Genomic DNA, 20,130 nt, shown 5'->3' with positions numbered 1-20,130 from the left:
AATTATCCATAGTTATTGTATTACAAATTACTTTTTCATATCATATACAGTTCAATGATTGTTTTCTTGGTCTATATTATGTAAATTCATCTATAATTTTGCTGTATTGTAAGCTATTGTATATAAGTGTATAAGCCAGTATATATGGTAATCTACATAAAGTACTCAATCAATCAATCAATCAATCTCTCTCTCTCCCTCTCTCTCACTCTCTCTCTCTCTCTCTCTCTCTCTCTCTCTAACCTTCACAGTCTTCTATTTATTCATTATCACTCTGTTCCCTTCTTCATTTCTCACCTTATATCACTTTTCACTCTATTTCTCCTCTCTTACTTGCTGTCTCTCTCATATCTCTCCGACTCTTGTTCACAATCACTATGTCTATTTTGCTTTAATTAACTAATACCATAGAGAAACGATAGATTAACTAATAACATAGAGAAATGGTAGTCTCTCAAATTGTGCCGTTCATACACTATCACCCCAACAAAACAGTAAAAATTGACAATAATCGACAGTAATCGGCTTGAGATAAGAGTAAAAGTTGCGACATAAATTTCCTATACCATGGGATATCTACTTACGCTATTGTTTCTCTATGCTAATACTGTATTTTGAAAAGCCATAAGCAAGTAAGAGCTGGAGTTTCACATGTACAGTCACGGTCTCACGATTTGATCCCTAAATCTGGACCGATTTACCCCTTCCACGGTATCAAGATGCTACTATGCACAGCAATAACATTTAGTCACCTGAATTGAATAACTCAATCATCTGAGTTGTACCCAGCTATTTGAGTCAACCAACCTAGCCGTAATTCCATAGTCGGGGATTTCCATGAGTGCAATTCAACCTCCGCATGCCTACGCACCTCAAAACTAGGGATCAACGTGTCAGACCACATCTATAACTCGCTTCTTATTTCAGCTTCTTTGTCTATTAGCAGATAAATTATAATTATTGACTATAACATATAGCTACTAGTTCTTATCTTGCATTCCCTCGTCTGAAACGGCAGTGAGTTATCCAATAAATTTTGTTTACCTTCTAGAAGGAATTTATTATTAACCCTTAACTAGTAGCTCTGTTAACAGTAGACCTCACGCAGTATTCTCATCCACAAGTACCTGATTCTATAGACCTTATGGAAATACAGCAATAGACTGGCTTCTCCACACATCTGTGTAATCACTTGACAGCTGATTTATGGTGAATAATTCTATAGTCTGATTTTTACTCTAATATTGCCGTATGAAGGAGGCTCCTTTTTCCTTCTATATCATCCTTGAAATGCAAAATTTCCAAAAACCTTGTACATACGTCGCTGCGCAATTAAAAAAGGAACATACCGGTCAAAATTCATGAAAATCTATCACCACGTTTCGCCGTAAATGCGCAACATATAAACATTTAAACATTAAGAGAAATGCCAAACCGTCGACTTGAATCTTAGACCTCACTTCGCTCGGTCAATTAGCAGGAAATTTTTAATTATTGACTACAACATATACTAGTTCTATCTTGCATTCCCTCGTTGGAAACGGCAGTGAGTTATCCAATTTTGTTCAACTTCTAGAAGGAATTTATTATCCACCCTTACTAATGAAAACTGTAACGACAAGTTTATTTATTTATTTATTATTATAAATTTTACAAGAAATCACTGAATGGGAGAGAAAAACTAAGGATACTTCTTGTACTATTCCTCTCCCAAATTAGATGATATTATTTTAAAAGGAATGCAGAATTGAAAGAGCTTATGCAGAGCCCCAATTATCGGCCCACATAAAATTGATGCGCCTCCGATGGGCAGGGCATGTGCAAAGAATGCCTGCAACACGAGTGCCAAGGAAAGTGTTAGTTGGTCAGCCTAGAGGAAGACGACCTGTAGGGAGACCAAGGGAGCGATGGGAGGATAGAGTGCAGAAGGATGCTAATGAAATTTTAAAATTAAGGGGATGGAGAGAGAGCGGCGTTAGATAGAGGATGAGAGGCGTATTTGGTTGAGGCCAGAGCCCGATTGGGCTGTAGCGCCATTGGAGAGATTGATTGATTGATTGAGTACTTTATTTATGTAGATTACAATATATACTGGCATATACACCTATATACAATAGCTTATAATACAGCAAATTATAGATGAATTACATAATATAGACTAAGAAAATGATTATTGAATTGTATATGATATGAAAAAGCAATTTGTAATATAATAACTAAGATAATAATTATATTGTTATGCATCTACATAAATTGGTGGAGCTTTGGACATATCAATGTCCATTCTTCGGAAAGAATATTAAAAAATTACACCCACTAACTCTCTACCAGAGAATGATTGATTGATTATATGCCTTTATTAGGGCGGAATTAGGACTCCTGGTCCTCTCTGCCACACAACCCTTTACAAAAGAAGACAAATTTACATGAGAACAGAAAAAAATAGATTACATATTATGTAATAAGATTACATAAGATTATATATAAGTAAATAAAACTATTAATCAAAATACAATAACATATAATAAAAGAGAATTTTAAACTTTATTTATTTATACAATTGGAAACAATATTTCAAATTCCACTAGATAAATCTATAGGAAAACCTATCAGAAATGAAGATCTAATCAAGTTGCCATTCACTCACACATGCACACAAAACAACCCTAAAAATAAAGATTTTACAAAGTATAATAATTATCAAAACAATATATTAAGATGTTTTGTATCTGTAGTTGCATAAAAGGTGGAAATGAGTTAAATTCATGTAGATTGATACAATGTAAATAGACAATAAAAATAAAGCTGAACCCGACCCAAGCCTAATCTGCGCCACCAGATCCCAGCCAATTCAATACTGCCGCGCCAAACAGAGCTCGATCGCCAATACTCTTCACAGTTGGAGGCAACAGATTCCAGATCCGACAAGCTGATACATGGAATGATTTATTATACATAGATGTTCTATGATTTGGAATAACCAATAGTTGGGAGCCCTGCCTGGTACCTCTCACACTACGATCTCCAATAAAAACAAATTTATGTGCCAAATAACCTGGGGTTTTTACATGCAAAAGGTCATGAAGCAGCATCAGAATGTGATACTCCCTCATTTTCTTGAGTTTTGGCACATGTAGTTGCTGGAAAAATGGGGTGATATGATCATCTCTTCTTAGATTGAAGATGAACCGGATGCAATAGTTCTGAGCCCTCTGCAGTCGCTCAGACAAGGCCACAGTCATGTCATTGATCACAATGTCACCGTAAGAGAAGTATGGGAAAATTAATGACTTAACCAGCATCACTTTCACATGAAGTGGAATGAAGTCACTAATTTTCTTAAGCGAGTGGATACCTGCAAATACCTTATTACAGGTGGTGTTGATTTGTTTCGTCCAGTCGAGTGTTTTGTCTATTGTCAGTCCCAGATTTGTAACAAAGTCACTGTAATTCAAATTTATGTCGTTTATTTTGATGTATGGTCCATTATCAAAGTTGAAACCTCGGCGAGTCATGAGTTTAGTGTAGCCAATAATTATTGCCTTGGATTTCGTTTCATTAATTCTAAGTCCATGTTTCAAAGTCCAGTCCGTAAGAGTCTCAAGTTCACTATTCATATTGTCAACTGTAGCAGTAAAGTCGTTCAAGTCAAAGTGGATGTACAATTGCAGGTCATCGGCATATAGGTGCTGTTTGGAGAATCTGAAGATATTGGTTACATCATTTATATATATACTGAACAAAAGAGGCCCAAGTACAGACCCCTGGGGAACGCCCCTCCCTAAAATGTGATAGCCAGATGAGAACCCATTGTACTTAACAGATTGGCACCTGTTACTCAGGTAGGAACCAAACCAATCCACTACATGAGTGGAGAACCCCAATTCCTCAGTTTTTTCAACAGGAGAGGGTGGTAGACGCAATCGAAAGCTTTACTGAAATCTATCAGCACTAGCAGAGTAGCCAGTCTTCCATCCATCGCTCTACGAATATCCTCAGTCACACAAAGCAATGCAGTGGTGGTACTGTGGCCTTTCTTAAAACCAGATTGAAAATCACTTAGAGAATTGTTCATTGTAAGATAATTATTAACCTGCTGATGCACTACCCTCTCTAAACCCTTAGAAAGGGGTGAGAGAATATGTATGGGCCTGAAGTCAGACGGTGAAACGGGATTTGGTATTTTATTGAGGGGTAAGACGGCTGAGTATTTCCAGTAGGTTGGAAAAATGGAAGATAGAAGTGAAAAGTTATACAAATGTGTTATATAAGGAAGAGTGACAGGAGAGTATCTCTTATGAACTTTATAGGAAGAGAGTCCTCACCAACTGCATTGCTTCTGATCCTGTTTAGGCAGTGGAAAACTTGAAGTTCCGAAACTTCAGAAAATTCGAACTCATTTTCTAGAGCGTTTACTCGGAGAGTGTCTGCATATGCACGGGCACCCTCATCACTGACTGGGACATTGCAGAAAAAAGAGTTGAGCTCTTCAAGGCTATGAGTAATGTTAGGCAGTTTCTTCTCTTTACCCAACCCCATACTTTTCACGGTTCTCCAGACACTTGCAGAGGAACGATTGTCTGTCAGTAGGGCTCGAAAGTAATGGGATTTTGAATTTCGTATCCTCAGCTTACAACGATTCCTAAGCCTTTTGTACTCTGCAAACATCATTGGACACCCACATCTCTTAGCCAAGCGGAATTTTTTGTCACGCTCGTTCATAAGCTGACGTATGTCCGGTGTTATCCAGGGAGCTGGTCTCCTAGTTACCTTTTTGCACCTCAACGGCACATGTTTATTGAACAGCTCGCACATAATTTGTTGGAATACTTCCAGCTTCTCATCAATAGTAGCAGCCATGACAACATGATGCCAAGGAACAGTGAAAAGGTCAGCAAACAACTCCGAGTAGTTAATATTCTTATAATCACGGTATCTTATGATTCTTGCTTGTGACTTGGGGGCTTTCACAGCATAAATGCAATAAACCAGATCATGAGCTGAGAGACCCGGCACTGGCACCTGTCCATGACTCTTCACAGCATCAGCATCACAAACAGAGACAAGATCCAACAAAGTGTGGGAAGTGGCTGTGTGGTGTGTAGCCTGTAGCGGAAGTATTGTCATATTGCAAGTAAAAAATATTGTCTTTAGTTGTGTCAAGTCAAAAGTGTCACGTCCAAGCAAGTCTGTGTTAAAGTCACCCATAACAATGACATGACTGTAAGCCGGCATACACTGCAGGAGAGCGTCCTCGAATTCACACATATATCCTATGTGTGGAGGGCGGTAACAAACTCCAATCAACACTTTGGAATTCGCCGCAACTATTTCAATAAACATAAACTCAGGCCTGTTCGGTCTGGAATTGTAGGACTGGAATAAAACTTTGGCTTTCAAATCTTCCTTTGCAAAAACAGCAACTCCCCCACCATTCTTATGAAGCCTATCATTCCTGAATATGCTAAAATTATCAATCTGAATAGCCTTTGACGATATCGAAGGCTTCAGCCATGTTTCAGAGATCAACATCACATCACAGATCTGTGTGCCAAACAAATCACGGAATTCATCAATGTGACACTGCAGTGACTGCGCATTCACATGACATATTTTTAAAAAATTCTTGTGAGGCGAAAAAGCTTGTTCAATCAAGCCCTTTGTGCTTGGCGCGGCTGCACTATCATCTGGAGCTACACTCATGAGAATGATGACAAGACCAAGAGCCAGGGCACATGAAGGCAAGAGTCGAGCTAATCAATACATAGTTGATGTAATAAACAAAGGATTTAAACCACTCATACACACACGCACACACACATACACACGTTATTATAAAATTACCTGAGAAAAGTAAATCGCCAATCATAATGACAAAAGGTTCGAGCAGAAACTGAACTGTACTTTATATCTAGATTATAAAAGCTGGATACAAGAGCTTGTCAACCATTACTAGCTTCAAAGCAGAAGATTCTTGACAAACTAAAGAATAAGAATGTGCTAGTCAAGAACCCAACATGAGGAGCAATTATAATTTTATGATAATAACGAAACAGTGTATAATATTTAGAGTAATTAACTGAAGTAATGTAAAATAGAGGTTACAATAGTTTGCTATTATTATGATGAAGCAAAAGAACGAATAACGACCATAGTTGCACATTAAAATGAGAGACAATTATTGTATTGAAATAAGCTCTATGGAGTTCCACTGACATAAATTTAAGGAACAAAAATCGAATTATTATAAGGAGAAGAAATAAAATAGGTACAGTGAAGAAGAGAGAAGATGCAACTGCATTAACTGATCATTAGATTATTAGATCAATAGATAAGTGATAAAAATAATAATAAGAAGAATATTTATGTATAAATATAATACAAATAATCCCACTTCAAACAATGATTCAATTTAAGAAGTAATACAAACAATATACACATAATAATATATCCTTGAGAAGCTGGCATGAGGCTTAGCCTCAAATCAAACTTGAAATAATTGTCTACTGATAATCAAGTACAGCACAAAAGTTGAGAAAGTCAATCATCAATAAATATGGAGATCAATAGAAAATTAAAAAAAAAAAATATATATAATAATATAAAATAACAGTACTTGAGACCGAAAGTATGAGAGAAGAAATCAAATAAATGCTGTGTATAGTGTTTATGAATAAATGGATCAAATAAAATAAAAAAGAAGTTATTCATGTTTACATAATTTCTAATTGTATTGAATTAAATTTCTAGGCTTCTAATTGAAAACTGAAAGCGTAAATACATATTATCTCAACCTGGTGGTTGCACTGTGCTTTTTACCCTCAGTGTCATTCCATAATAATTCCATCAGAAGACCACACATTTTTACCCACTCTTTCACATAATGAATTATAGACCTGTATTCTACGTTGTGTTAAGTCTTCCCTTATAACAACGCCAGTACCTTTCAGCTTTTTCTTTTGAGAAAAAAAAGAGAGAGAGAGAGAGAGAGACATTATTTTAAAAGTCCGAAATGAGGTTATGATTCCACTTCTCTGAAATTTGTCCTTTTTCACTCAAAAAAACACAGAAACTAAGAATTTTAAAGTTGAGAAACTGGATAGAAACAAAAATATCACATCCAAATCACTAATAATTGAAAGATTTTCACGTAATTTTATAAAATTTAGAGCCAGAAAAATAGAACTTATTTTATTTTAGTTTATTTAGAGTTCTCAATCTAAGAGTGAGTGACACTGTTCAGAAAGAATTTGATCGCAGAGTATAAACAGAATGCCAAAAATCCCAATTGGCAATGAGGCAATTTTTTTTAATCATTCCCTTTAAACACACTCCACTAATAGATATTGTATTTTTGCTCTACTGAAAACTTTAGGGTAAGTTCACATTGGATGCGTATATCTGCAAGTACGTATGCGTGGTCATGCAGGTGAGCAGGCGTGCAGATGAGAAACATAATCTGAGCGCAAGACAAATCTTAAGGTGCGTACAGATATACGCGCCTCCAACCCGCTCCGCGCACGCTCCGCCCTCGTTTCGCCATCGCTCCGCAATCGCTCCGCCCCCGCTCCGCAGTCGCTCCGATCATGAACGTTACGGGAGATGTTAGCTCTTCTCGCGTTCCACTCTTGCTCCCTGGTCGATCATCAATCGCTCTGCTCGAGTGACGTTCGGTTGCGGAGCAGAGCGAAAGTCTGTACGCACCTTTACACTGAAATAAATGAGAAACAAATCTTTCACTGAACGCGTGCACTTGTTGGTTGCGTTCAGTGTGAACCGCTACACATACAAGTCACAACGCGTCTCATTGGCTCTACCTTAGCCACCTCTAATACAAGGCCCCGGCCTACGATATTGCAACGTCGCAGTGTAGGCCTACGATATTGCAACGTCGCAGTGTAGGCCTACGATATTGCAACGTCGCAGTGTAGGCCTAGAATCTAATACATGATTGGTGAAAAAGATCAGCTGGTATTTTTAAATCTTTTTCACAATCATGTATTAGATTCTAGGCCTACACTGCGACGTTGCAATATCGTCGGCCTACACTGCGCCTACACATAGCCACCTCTGATAGAAGGCCCCAGCCTATGATATTGCAACGTCGCAGTGTAGGCCTAGAACCTAATACATGATTGGTGAAAAAGATCAGCTGGTATTTTTTGAATCTTTTTCACCAATCATGTATTAGATTGTAGGCCTACACTGCGACGTTGCAATATCGTAGGCCGGGGCCTTGTATTAGAGGTGGCTATGGCTCTACAGATGTCTTTTTTGGCTCATGCATGATCAGACGTGCACTTGCACATACACGCATCCATGTGATCCAAACCCTTAGTGAATGCCTTCAGGACATGAGTTAAAGGGGAATTGAGCCCAGAGGCAATGATTGTACCAACACAGGGAAGAGGCAGGTAAAATGGGAGAAAAGAAGAACATAAGAATTCAGAAGAAGAAGAAGAAGGAGGATAGAGGAAGAAGTTGATGATGATGATCATGAAAACTGAAGATTGGGTGAAGGAGAAGAAGGAAAGAAGAACATGTGGGAGAAGTGGAAGAAGAAGAAGGAAACAAGAACGTGTGGAAAAGATGATGAAGAAGGACGAAGAACATGAAGTAGAGGAAGAAGAAGAAGAAGGAGAAGAACAAAAACAACAACAACAACAACAACAACAACATAAAGAAGAAGAAGAAGAAGAAGAAGAAGGAGAAGAAGAAGAAGAAGAAGAAGAAGAAGAAGAGAAGAAGAAGAAGAAGAAGAAGAAGAAGAAGAAGAAGAAGAAGAAGAAGAAGAAGAAGATGAAGAAGAAGAGGAAGAAGAAGTAGAAGAAGAAGAGGAGGAGGAGGAGGAGGTGTAGGAGGAGGAGGTGGACGAAGATGATGAGGAGGCGGAGGAGGAGGAGTAGGAGGTGGAGAAGGAGAAGGGTGATGAGGAGGAATGAGAGGAAAATTGGAACATCAGTAGCCTAGCAGACGACAAGCGAGAAAGGTGCGCGCATTGCTTTGCCAGAAGGATGGTAGCTTTTAGGTGGTGGCTGGTGGCTGGTGGATGGTGCAGCCTGGCCGTGATGATCACCTGTGCTCTGTGATCCAGCAGCTGTCTTGCAGTGCGCATGCGCAAACACCTGTCCAAATCATCATCATCAGCACCTGCCTACACCTGGCCCCTGTGTCTGTTCTGTCACCCCTCATAATATTATACTCAAGAAACAATATGAAACAATAGCCAGATTCACTTTAGATTGTCATCATTGAGTTGATACGGGAGTATTGATGATATTTGTAGGAGATGTTCAAATTTATCATTTCTTATAAAATATATAAATATATCTTGAGTACCCTTTAAATTTTTTTTTTAATTTCTTTAAATAATTTGAAAGGGTACTCAGATTTATATTTTTATTTATATTAAAGTATTCCTAAAGAAAAAAGACAATTCTTGTTTCACCGATAATTTGCGACACATTTATAAACAAGGCCAACAAATATGATTTGGCTGTAATGAGTCTCAAATCATTACCATTATAATTCATTAATTGTATAAAATACTATAATTTTAAAACAAATATGACATTGGAGGAAAATTTTATTATATATATTCAAGTGTCCCCACACAGGGTAGCCTATAGGGAACACATATTAGAAATTAGGAAACAATATTGTATTTGATTTTTGCAATGCATTTGATTGTTTAATTATTTTTTTTGAATAAAGAAAGATAAAGAAAGATAAAGAAAGAATATTTCAACTTTGAGGGTGGTTTTTAAGGGTTTAAAGTTCGTCTTTTAGCATGTATATTCTTCTTATTCTCTTAATAATAATTGAAAAATGTTCATACCATATGTTAATATAGAACTATAATCTAGAGAGAGTACCTCATCGAAACAGTTGTTAACTGGTAACTAAATTGATAATTTTGTCAGGTTGGCATTAAGTTGAGTTGACTTTGTTAGGTTGGCACCAAGTTGAAGAATGAAATGCATTTATCGCGGAAAAATTGATTGTTCACTAGCTACTTCAATCAGAGCTATTCCTGGGAATATTACGAGCCGTCAGGCTCACTTCGCTTGCCATATCCGTTTAGCCAGACGTTTAGTCTGGACCCCCGACTGGATCGTCCTAACATATGATCGTCCTACAAATGAAAAATGCAGGCGAGCGAAGCGAGCCTGCTGATCACATTCTTGGACGATCCAGTCGGGGGTCAAGGGGGCGGAGCCCCCATGCTAGACGTATATGGCGAGCGAAGCGAGCCTGACGGCTAGTATACTATATACTATGTATGTTACTTTCATATATTATTTTCAAATTACCCAGTTACACAGTGCAGGGCTTCGGACTTTTCCCAAATTGAGACGTGACGCAAGTCTGCTAGATAATTATTATTATCATATCATCATTTTATAATGTTCACATGTGCTAGCTTCTCAATAGCCACTAACATGCACATCGATTTCTGGAAGTTCGATTTTTTTCCGCCCTTATGATCAAGATACCTAGAATACATTGTATAGTATTCTAGTTACATTGCTTATGATCAGATCATACTATCAGATTAATATTATCATCATCTGTTTAATCCAATGGAATTTATTAGGCTAGTTACAAACAACATTAGTAGATAGACGTCTACTAACTTTCAGTTACAAACACATCGATTTTTGGACGTACGATTTTTTTCTGCCCTTATAAATTCTATTAGATTAAACAGATGATGTTTGTCAAGTCACGTTTAATCGGATAGTATTCATAATGACAGCAAAAATCGTATGTCCAAAAATCGATGTGTTTGTAACTGAAAGTTAGTAGACGTCTGTCTACTAAAGTTGTTTGTAACTAGCCTTATAAATAACATCAGCCTAATTAATTACATTAGCCAATTAAATTAGCCTTATACATTACATTAGTTCCGTTTAATCCAATAGTATTCATAAGAACGGCAAAAAAGTAACTTCTAGAAATCGATGTGTATGTAACAGGCACACGTAAAGATTATAATATGATCATTTTTTTTAAGTATTAAATCATTTAGCAGACTCACGTCGCGTCGCGTCTCAATTTGCGAAAAAGTTAACAGTATAATTTGACGTAAAATTGTATGAATTATAAATGAACAAAACTAGACATCTCTTCAAATGCATCTACACAATAAGCCCAAACAGATTATAATTTCCATAACCCTCACAACTCACTTTGTGCTACTTGCACAAATGCTGTGTTTCCTTTGCCTCTTCTGTTCCTTGACAAATATTGTTATCACTTTCATAGCTTCAACATGAGCATCAGAATCAGCATCAGCATCAGCACCAATATCAGCAGCATCAGTAGTAGCAGACATGTGCTCGCTTTGATCAGCACCCAAAGGCTTGCAAGCTCCATCTCTGTTCCACCCCTTTATGACTGCTGTTTGGTGTGTTCTATCATCCACCTGTCATACTTCTGTCCTTCTTCTCGCAGTATCCTCCTTTCTTTACTTTGAACTGTTGTTTTCTTCCTCATAATTCGAGAACTTTGTGGAAGAGTTCGCTTCATTATAGTAATGTAGAGTGAATATTGATATAGTGGAACTTTTCCATTATTGGATCTACTTGAGATATTGTCAAAAATCCACTTTATTTTGATAAAAAATATTATTTAGAGTGGATATTGTTGACATGGATATGTTGTTGAACTTTTCCATTATTGAATAGACTTGAGATATTGTCAAAAATCCACTTTATTTTGATAAAAATTATTATTTAGAGTGGATATTGTTGACATGGATATGTTGTTGAACTTTTCCATTATTGAATAGACTTGAGATATTGTCAAAAATCCACTTTATTTTGATAAAAAATATTATTTAGAGTGGTTATTGTTGACATGGATATGTTGTTGAACTTTTCCATTATTTAATAGACTTGAGATATTGTCAAAAATCCACTTTATTTAGATAAAAATTATTATTTTACAGGAGCATGCTTTCGTGTGTGCTCACACATCATCAGCTGTAAGCTACTATAACTTACAATAAAGTAATCATCATAGTAAGTTATTATTGTACTGTATACTATATGCCAGACAGAGATGGATGGAGGCGTATTTTGGTTGAAGACAGAGCCCGATTTGAGCTGTAGCGTCATTGGAGAGGGAGAGAGATACTGTATGCCAGCAGGTCTTCAATCTGCATAAAATAATTCCTAAACTAATATTTATTTGTTATCGCGGCAACTCTCCAATCTGAATATAATAATTCTTAAACTAATAGTTATTTGTTATCGCGGCAACTCTCCAATCTGAATAAAATAATTCTTAAACTAATAGTTATTTGTTATCGCTCAATTTATTCTCTTTCTCATATTTTGAATCAGTTCTATTATTCGTCATCTCCTTCCTTGTAGAATAGATCCTCTCCTATTGATCTCTTCTTCTATTTGTTATTTTTCTCTCAAATTTATCTGTGTCTTCTTTTGCTTGTCATTTGTATTTGTCTTCAGCTGCTACTCCTTGATTTTCTATTCTTTCCTCTTACAATTATTTTTTCTCTCAAATGTTCTTCACTTAAACTGAATTTGATTTCGAGTTTTCTCTCAAGTGTTTCATGATATTTTTGATTGAATTGTCATCGAATAAAATTAAATTTCCTTCCAATATTCACAAAGAAAATACGTGGACATGTCATCTAGTTCAACAATAATAAAATAGTATAATAAGATAAGGATATTAATAATAATAATAATAATAATAATAATAATAATAATAATAATAATAATAATAATAAAAATAATAATAATAATAATAATAATAAAAATAATAAAAATAATAAAAATAATAATAATAATAATAATAATAATGCTCAACACTGTATCAATGGTTAGGGCATTCTTAAACCAAGCAGCAGAATAATTCATCAAAGTCTTGTCATAGACCGATTTTAATGAAAACTCACATAGTAATGTGATGAAAAATGAAAATAATAATAATAATAATAATAATAATAATAATAATAATAATAATAATAATAATAATAATAAGAAAAGAAGAAAGAAGAAGAAGAAGAAGAAGAGAGGAAGAAGAAGAAGAAAAAGAAGAAGAAAGAAAGAAGATGAAGAAGTGGAGACAGAAGAAAGCAGGAGATCTCTCTCTCAGGAAGTCTCTCTCAAAGGCCTCAGAGATAGGTCTAGTCTGTCCGGGAGAGAATGAGAGGCCAAGAGAAAGAACAAAGAGAAAAAACATTGAGAGACAGCCGCACCGCGTTGCAGACACTTCCTTCTTCTTTACGACTCCGCAGATTCTCTGCAGAGCTCCTCCTTCCACAATCTTCCTTATTCTTTATATTCATATCAACCTCTTAATTCATTATTTTCACTAATCTCCTTCTATCTCTTATCCTTCCTATTTTGTTCATCCTCTTCTTCCATCCATCCTTCCTTTCTATTCTCTCATCTTCGTCTTCTCTCATCCTTTAATTGAGCACTGTTCTGTAACTTTGCGACTTCAAAACTTCTGTTTTCTTCTAAAAACATCTACCAGAGCAGCAACAAAAAGAAGGAAGAAAGATATGTCTATGTCCCTATGTCTATTCTTCCAATTTCTCTCCTTATTTTCCTATTCCTTCCCATTCATCCCATCATTCTCCATCTCCTCACTAATTCCTTTTCCTCTTTCACATTTCCTTCTTCGTGTTTTTCTCATTTTCCTCCCTTCATCTCTCTCATCTTCATCTATTTGGTAGAAGTTAGTGGGAAGGATATTTTGAATATTCTTCCCAAAAAATAGACATTGATATGTCCAAAGCTCCGCCAATCTATGTAGATGCATAACAATATTGTCTATAGTTATTCCAAATTCCTATTTCGTATAATATACAGTTCAATGATTTTTTTCTTAGTCCATATTATGTAATTTCATCTATGATTTTGCTGTATTGTGAGCTATTGTATATAAGTGTATAAGCCAGTATATATTGTAATCTACATGAGTAAAGAACTCAATCAATCAATCTTCTTCTTTCTCTCATCATTCAATTAAGCGCTGTTCTGTAACTTTGCAACTTTAAAACTTCTGTTCTCTTCTAAAAACATCTACCAGAGCAGCAACAAGCTCCTCCATGTCTATTCTTCTAATTACTCTCCTTCTTATTTCCCTATCCCTTCCCATTATCCCTCATTTCCTTCTCACTTTACTAATTCCTTTCCTCTCTTACATTTCTTTCTTCTTATTTTTCTTATCTTCCTCCCTTCATCTCTCACATCTTCTTTCCTCTTTCCCACTCTTTCTTTCCTCCAGTATTGCTAATGTGATCTGGTATAATGTTGATGGCTTAATATATACTATATTATTTCTTGATACTGTATTGTAATGATTATACTGATGCAGAACTGTTAAATAGTAATTTATCTATTAAGTTATTCAATTTTATTGTCAATTTTTGTAAATGTTACCGTAGGTAAGAGCCTTGTAACAATTGTCAATAAATATCTATAATCTATCTATCTATCTTCTCAATTTGCGGTTATTGGTGTTATAGGTTAGGTTAGGTTGGTTAGTAGCGTTAATAGTAGTATTGTAGCTGGGAAGCTGAGAAAGAGGTTGAATAGAAGTTGAGTGGATGAAATGTAATCGTGAGACAATAGGACTACAGAGTGGTTGGTCACATGCAACAAGAGAAGACAACAAAATAGAAGTTAGTAGAAAGAAAAAGAAGATACGTATGAAATAGGAAATCATAGAGGCAAAGTAGATTCGTCATATTATTGTCTTTGTTATTGATTTTGAAAAAATCGCTTGAATATGGCATTAGTAGCCGAAACATGTGACAAAATAATTTGAAAGGGTACACAGATTTATATTCCTACTAGCCGTCAGGCTCGCTTCGCTCGCCGTATCCGTCTAGGACCCACGACTGGATCGTCCAAGAATGAGATCAGTAGGCTCGCTTCGCTCGCCTGCATTTTTCATTTGAGCATTTTTATCATATGTTAGGACGATACAGTCGGGGGTCCAGACTAAACGGATATAGCGAGCGAAGCGAGCCTGACGGCCAGTAATATAATATTCCCAGGAATAGCTCTGATTGAAGTGCAGTGCCCAATCAATTTTTCCGCGATAAATGCATTTCAATCTTCAACTTGGTGCCAACCTAACAAAGTCAACTCAACTTAATGCCAACCTGACAAAATTATTAATTTAGTTACCAGTTAACAACTGCTTCGAAGAGGTATTCTCTCTAGATTATAGTTCTATATTAACATATGGTATGGACATTTTTCAATTATAATTAAGAGAATAAGAAGAAGAATATACATGCTGAAAGACGAACTTTAAACCCTTAAAAACCACCCTTGGAGTTAAAATATTGCCAAAAGATTTCTTAGTGCGCCTCTAAAGGGCCAACTGAGCATACTACCAATTTGAACGTTTTGGTCCGGTAGATTTTAGTTCTGCGAGTGAGTGATTGAGTGAGTGAGTGAGTCAGTCAGTCAGTCAGTCAGTCAGTCAGTCAGTGAGTGAGTGCCATTTCGCTTTTATATATATATAGATTCATAGGCAGAGTATGATAGCAGGATAATAATACAATTTGTTTTGAAAAAATAAGGTTATGAATCCTTTGTTGCATGAGAAAATAAGAAACAGAGGGAGAAGAGAAACAAAAAGATAAAACAGAGGAATATAGGACAAGAAAGAAGAGAAAAAAGTAGAAGATAAGAAGAAGAGAAGAGAAAAGACAATGTATCCAGGAGACAAAACGGAATAGTCACATGGTGGCAACAGAAGCCAGCGAGTGCATGGTGAAGTAAAGGGTGGCGTGACGTCACCAATATAATCGATCTCACGGCGCCACTCTCTCATCTCTCTCACTATCCACTAGCATGATTGGTGAGAGAGCGAGATGGAGATAGCAAGAAAGTGACATCCCCAAATCCACCCGATCCCATCTCATGCAACCCACGTCATATCAACAACAAGAAACAGCTTCCATTCCTCCTCCTTCACCTTCTCATCCTCCTCGTCATCCTCGTCATCCTATTCCCCTCCGCCACCTACTGCTCCTCATCATCATTCTTCTCCTCATCTACCTCCTCAAACTGCATCACCACCAATTCCTCTCACTAAGTAATTCTTCTCCTTCTTCTTCTTCTCCTTTCTTCTTCCTCCTCTTCTTCTTCTTCATCTTCATCTTCTTCTTTTCCTTCTTCATCTTCTCCGCTCCTTCCTTCCTCTTGATTCACGTGAACTCAACTTTTTATGAATTGGTGCTAGAGTGTAATTCACTTCATACTGTCACAATTGATGTAATTGGAATTTTATAAGAACTCACTAGCATGTATCGACAATCGGCAGGAAAGATTAAAAAGCTCGCCGTTGGAGTTCCTCTAGCCACCACACCACCGATCCTTGAACTGTTTTTGTTTGGGTGCATTCTCGGAATAAGGAAGAACTTTGTGAAACGGATCTGAGGATGGATTAAAACTAACCCAAAAATCATCTTTAATTGAAGGCTAGTAATGTGTTTCTCGTATTATACTTTGAAATTTGAAATTTGAAATTTTTATTTCCCAAAATAAACGAAAACAAAACATTATGATACAACACTTTACAGCAAAGTGAAACGCTAATGAGATTTACAAAACAGTGTATAATATGGAAAAATACATAATAATAAATGTTAATCTATGCAAAAAAGTACAGTACACTAACTCAAGAGGAAAATATTAATACCTGCATAGGCGTTGAACCTGTGCGCAGATATGAGTCATATAATAAAATTCAATAGTAGTTGGGAAAAATAAATGAGAAGAAAAAACAACTCAGAATTAGCGGTTAAAAATAATAATTGATAGGAAAAGAAAAAGAAACTAAGAAGAGAGAGACAGGTTCATCAAGAAATTTTTATGTTTTTTGTTTCATTTTTTTTTAAATATTGCATCTAATAAATTAGATATTTTCATACAATACAGCAGACAAATCACAGCGTTATCTGATTAAGTATTTTAGGATATGGGTCACTCGAGTTTTAATTGAAAGAAATATATATCGACGTTCCAAAAAGAAAAAATGAAAAGGAGACAAATACGGACATTTATAATAAGTACTAGAAGAATAAAGTATGAATAAGTTTTAATTAAAATTAGTGAAGTAAATTACAATTATTGCAACTATTAATTTGTTATTATGTGGAATTTGTGAAATGTAATTTTCTATTTGTACCCAATTTGAGAGTTTTAAAACTATTCTTTCCTGACAAAAGATTACACATTCTATTATGCGTATGCCTACTTCAACTTCTATGGATCACCGGCATGATTTTTGAACAGAAACTACTCTGATCTATTTAGAGATGCTTGTTTTTCATTGTTTTCATGCTGAAATTCCGAGCTATGAATAAGACTCTCTTAAGCCTCTAACACATTATTATCATTCGCACTCAGTCTGATTGTTCGGAGTAATACAAGTTTTGTTCCTGTTTTTTTCTAAACTTTATGTAAATAATATTATCCATTGAATCATATCCAATGTTGAATATTAACCCATTATTCTAAGCCAGAATTGAACTTTTCATCAACCAAAGTGTTAACCTGCGTTTACACCAAAGTTATTAACAGAATTTTTATATCTCCGTCCTTCAAGATTCTAATTAGATTGAGCATATCTTATCATACACATGATGAACATTATGTGTTTGTCAAGTTCCGTCCAATCTAATAGAATCTATAAGGATGGAAAAATAAACATTTTGTTAATAACTTTGGTGTGAACGCAGCTTTAGATTGCTGTCAAATAACATTTGAAAAAATATTTGTAAATATCCAACGTCCCACAATATGTCAAATTGTCAATTGATTGACCGAGCGAAGAGAGGTCTAAGATTCAAGTCGACGATTTGGCATTTCTCTTAATGTTTAAATGTTTATATGTTTGAGAGTTTATATGTTTAAATGTTTATTATGTTGCGCATTTACGGCGAAACGCGGTAATAGATTTTCATGAAATTTGAAGGCATGTTCCTTCTTTAATTGCGCGTCGACGTATATACAAGGTTTTTGGAAAGTTTGCATTTCAAGGATAATATATAAAAGAAAAAAGGAGCCTCTTCATACGCCAATATTAGAGTGTGAAAATCAGACTATAGAATTATTCATCATAAATCAGCTGACAAGTGATTACACAGATGTGTGGAGAAGCCAGTCTATTGCTGTATTTCCATAAGGTCCATAGTTTCAATCAGGTACTTGTGGATGAGAATACTGCGTGAGGTCTACTGTTCACAGAACTACTGGTAACTTTTAAATCGACTCTGTTGAGAATTAGGATAAGTACAGTTTCACTTCATAATCTGGAATCCGTAAGATATCATAGGAGGTCAATTTGTCAAATCTTCCGGATTATCTGTTGAGAATTAGGATATGTACAGTTTCACCTCATAATCTGGAATCTGTAACATATCATAGCAGGTCAATTTGTCAAATCTTCCGGATTATCGATAGGCCAACAGGTTATTCAACTGCAACCTCACAAGCTTTCCTCAGACATGTCGCGCTGTAATCCGAGCGGGTGACCGCACTGGTCTCTCACTTGTGCGGTTTGTTTGGACTGCCTTGCGGTGCCGTGCGGTTCAATGCAGCCAGCTATTGCATGCTAATATGAGCTGGATATTCACTGTAAAGTTGACTTACGTTGAATTTGCTGCTCTTCAACTTGGTTCACTGTAGTGAGGTGCACGTTATAATGGCAGTGTTTCATTGGCAATGGTATTGCTATCCTTGTTCATCATTCAACAAAGCTGATAGCGCTATCTCTTTCTCGCTTTGCTCTGCTGCCAGATTAACAAAATAACAAAATATTTCATCTTAATATTATTAAAATTATTGAAAAATATAATTTTTTGCTTGATAAAATATAATTGATTATTTTAACGAGAATGAACAGTTAATATTACATCAATAAACCTGTATCAGCTACCGTCTATAGAAGGCATTGATAAGATAGAGGATCGGCAACGTTGTTCTCGTATCTTTCTCCACTGTCATTATAACGTCATTAAAACCACTATTGTATTAAGTACTAGCCGTCAGGCTCGCTTCGCTCGCCATATCGTCTAGCCAGGTGGCTCCGCCCCCTGGACCCCCGACTGGATCGTCCAAGAATGAGATCAGCAGATTTTCATTTGAGCATTTTTATCATATGTTAGGACAATCCAATCGGGGAACCAGACTAAACGTCTGGCTAAACGGATATGGCGAGCGAAGCGAGCCTGATGGCTAGTAATATAATATTCCCAGGATTGAAGTAGCATGCCCAATCAATTTTTCCGCGATAAATGCATATCAATCTTCAACTTGGTGCCAACCTAACAAACAACTCAAAATTAATGCCAACCTGACAAAATTATAATTAGTTGCCAGTAAACAACTGTTTCGAAGAGGTACTCTATCTAGATATAGTTCTATAGTAACATATGATATGGAAATTTCAAATATAATTAAGGGATTGGGAGAAGAAGAATATACATGCTAAAAGACGAACTTTAAACCCTTAGAAACAACCCTTAGAGTTTAAATATTGCCAAAATGCAATAAAGGGCCAACTGAACATACCTATCAAATTTGAACGTTTTTGGTCCGGTAGATTTTTAGTTCTGCGAGTGAGTGAGTGAGTGAGTCAGTCAGTCAGTCAGTTAGTGAGTGCCATTTCGCTTATATATATATATAGATGAAAATTTGAAGTATACGAGAAATAGAGTATAAAGTATATGAAGTGTAAAGAAGTATATTACATATACTAGTAGTTCTGTGAACAGTAGACCTCGCGCAGTTATAAACCGCAGCCTCCTCTTATACTGTCCATCAGAGTAAATCCTGTCTGTATGTCGTGTCGGCGAGATATTGGTGTGAAAACGGCTAATGTCTGTTCGGGTTCGTGAATCAAAAATGCTAGCATCAAAATCTAATCTCCTTTCAAGACATACTGTCAACAGGACAGCCCGAGTTCAAAGCAGAGGAAGTTCGAGAGCCAATACTATCCTATTTTAGTTATCAATTGCATGCGCTATTGCACGTAATCAATAGCTTATTTAATAGTGCATAAAAATTGCATTCAATGAGGCATGCAATTAATAGTCTACACAGCTTTTTTACCAAGTTACATTGA

At 36.0% G+C, this 20,130-nt stretch overlaps 1 protein-coding gene across 1 annotated transcript; it reads right to left on the bottom strand.

Annotated features, from left to right (window-relative positions):
- Window positions 1–2,822: 2,822 nt before the first annotated feature.
- On the bottom strand, window positions 2,823–3,617 carry LOC111059394. The gene has a single exon (XM_022347047.2). It carries the CDS (start codon window positions 3,615–3,617, stop codon window positions 2,823–2,825), a length of 795 nt encoding a protein of 264 aa, XP_022202739.2.
- Window positions 3,618–20,130: the final 16,513 nt, after the last annotated feature.

The sequence above is a fragment of the Nilaparvata lugens genome, chromosome 1, assembly GCF_014356525.2.
Source record: "Nilaparvata lugens isolate BPH chromosome 1, ASM1435652v1, whole genome shotgun sequence".
Taxonomy (NCBI): Eukaryota; Metazoa; Arthropoda; class Insecta; order Hemiptera; family Delphacidae; genus Nilaparvata; species Nilaparvata lugens.
This window is presented reverse-complemented; position numbering and strand designations above follow the sequence as displayed.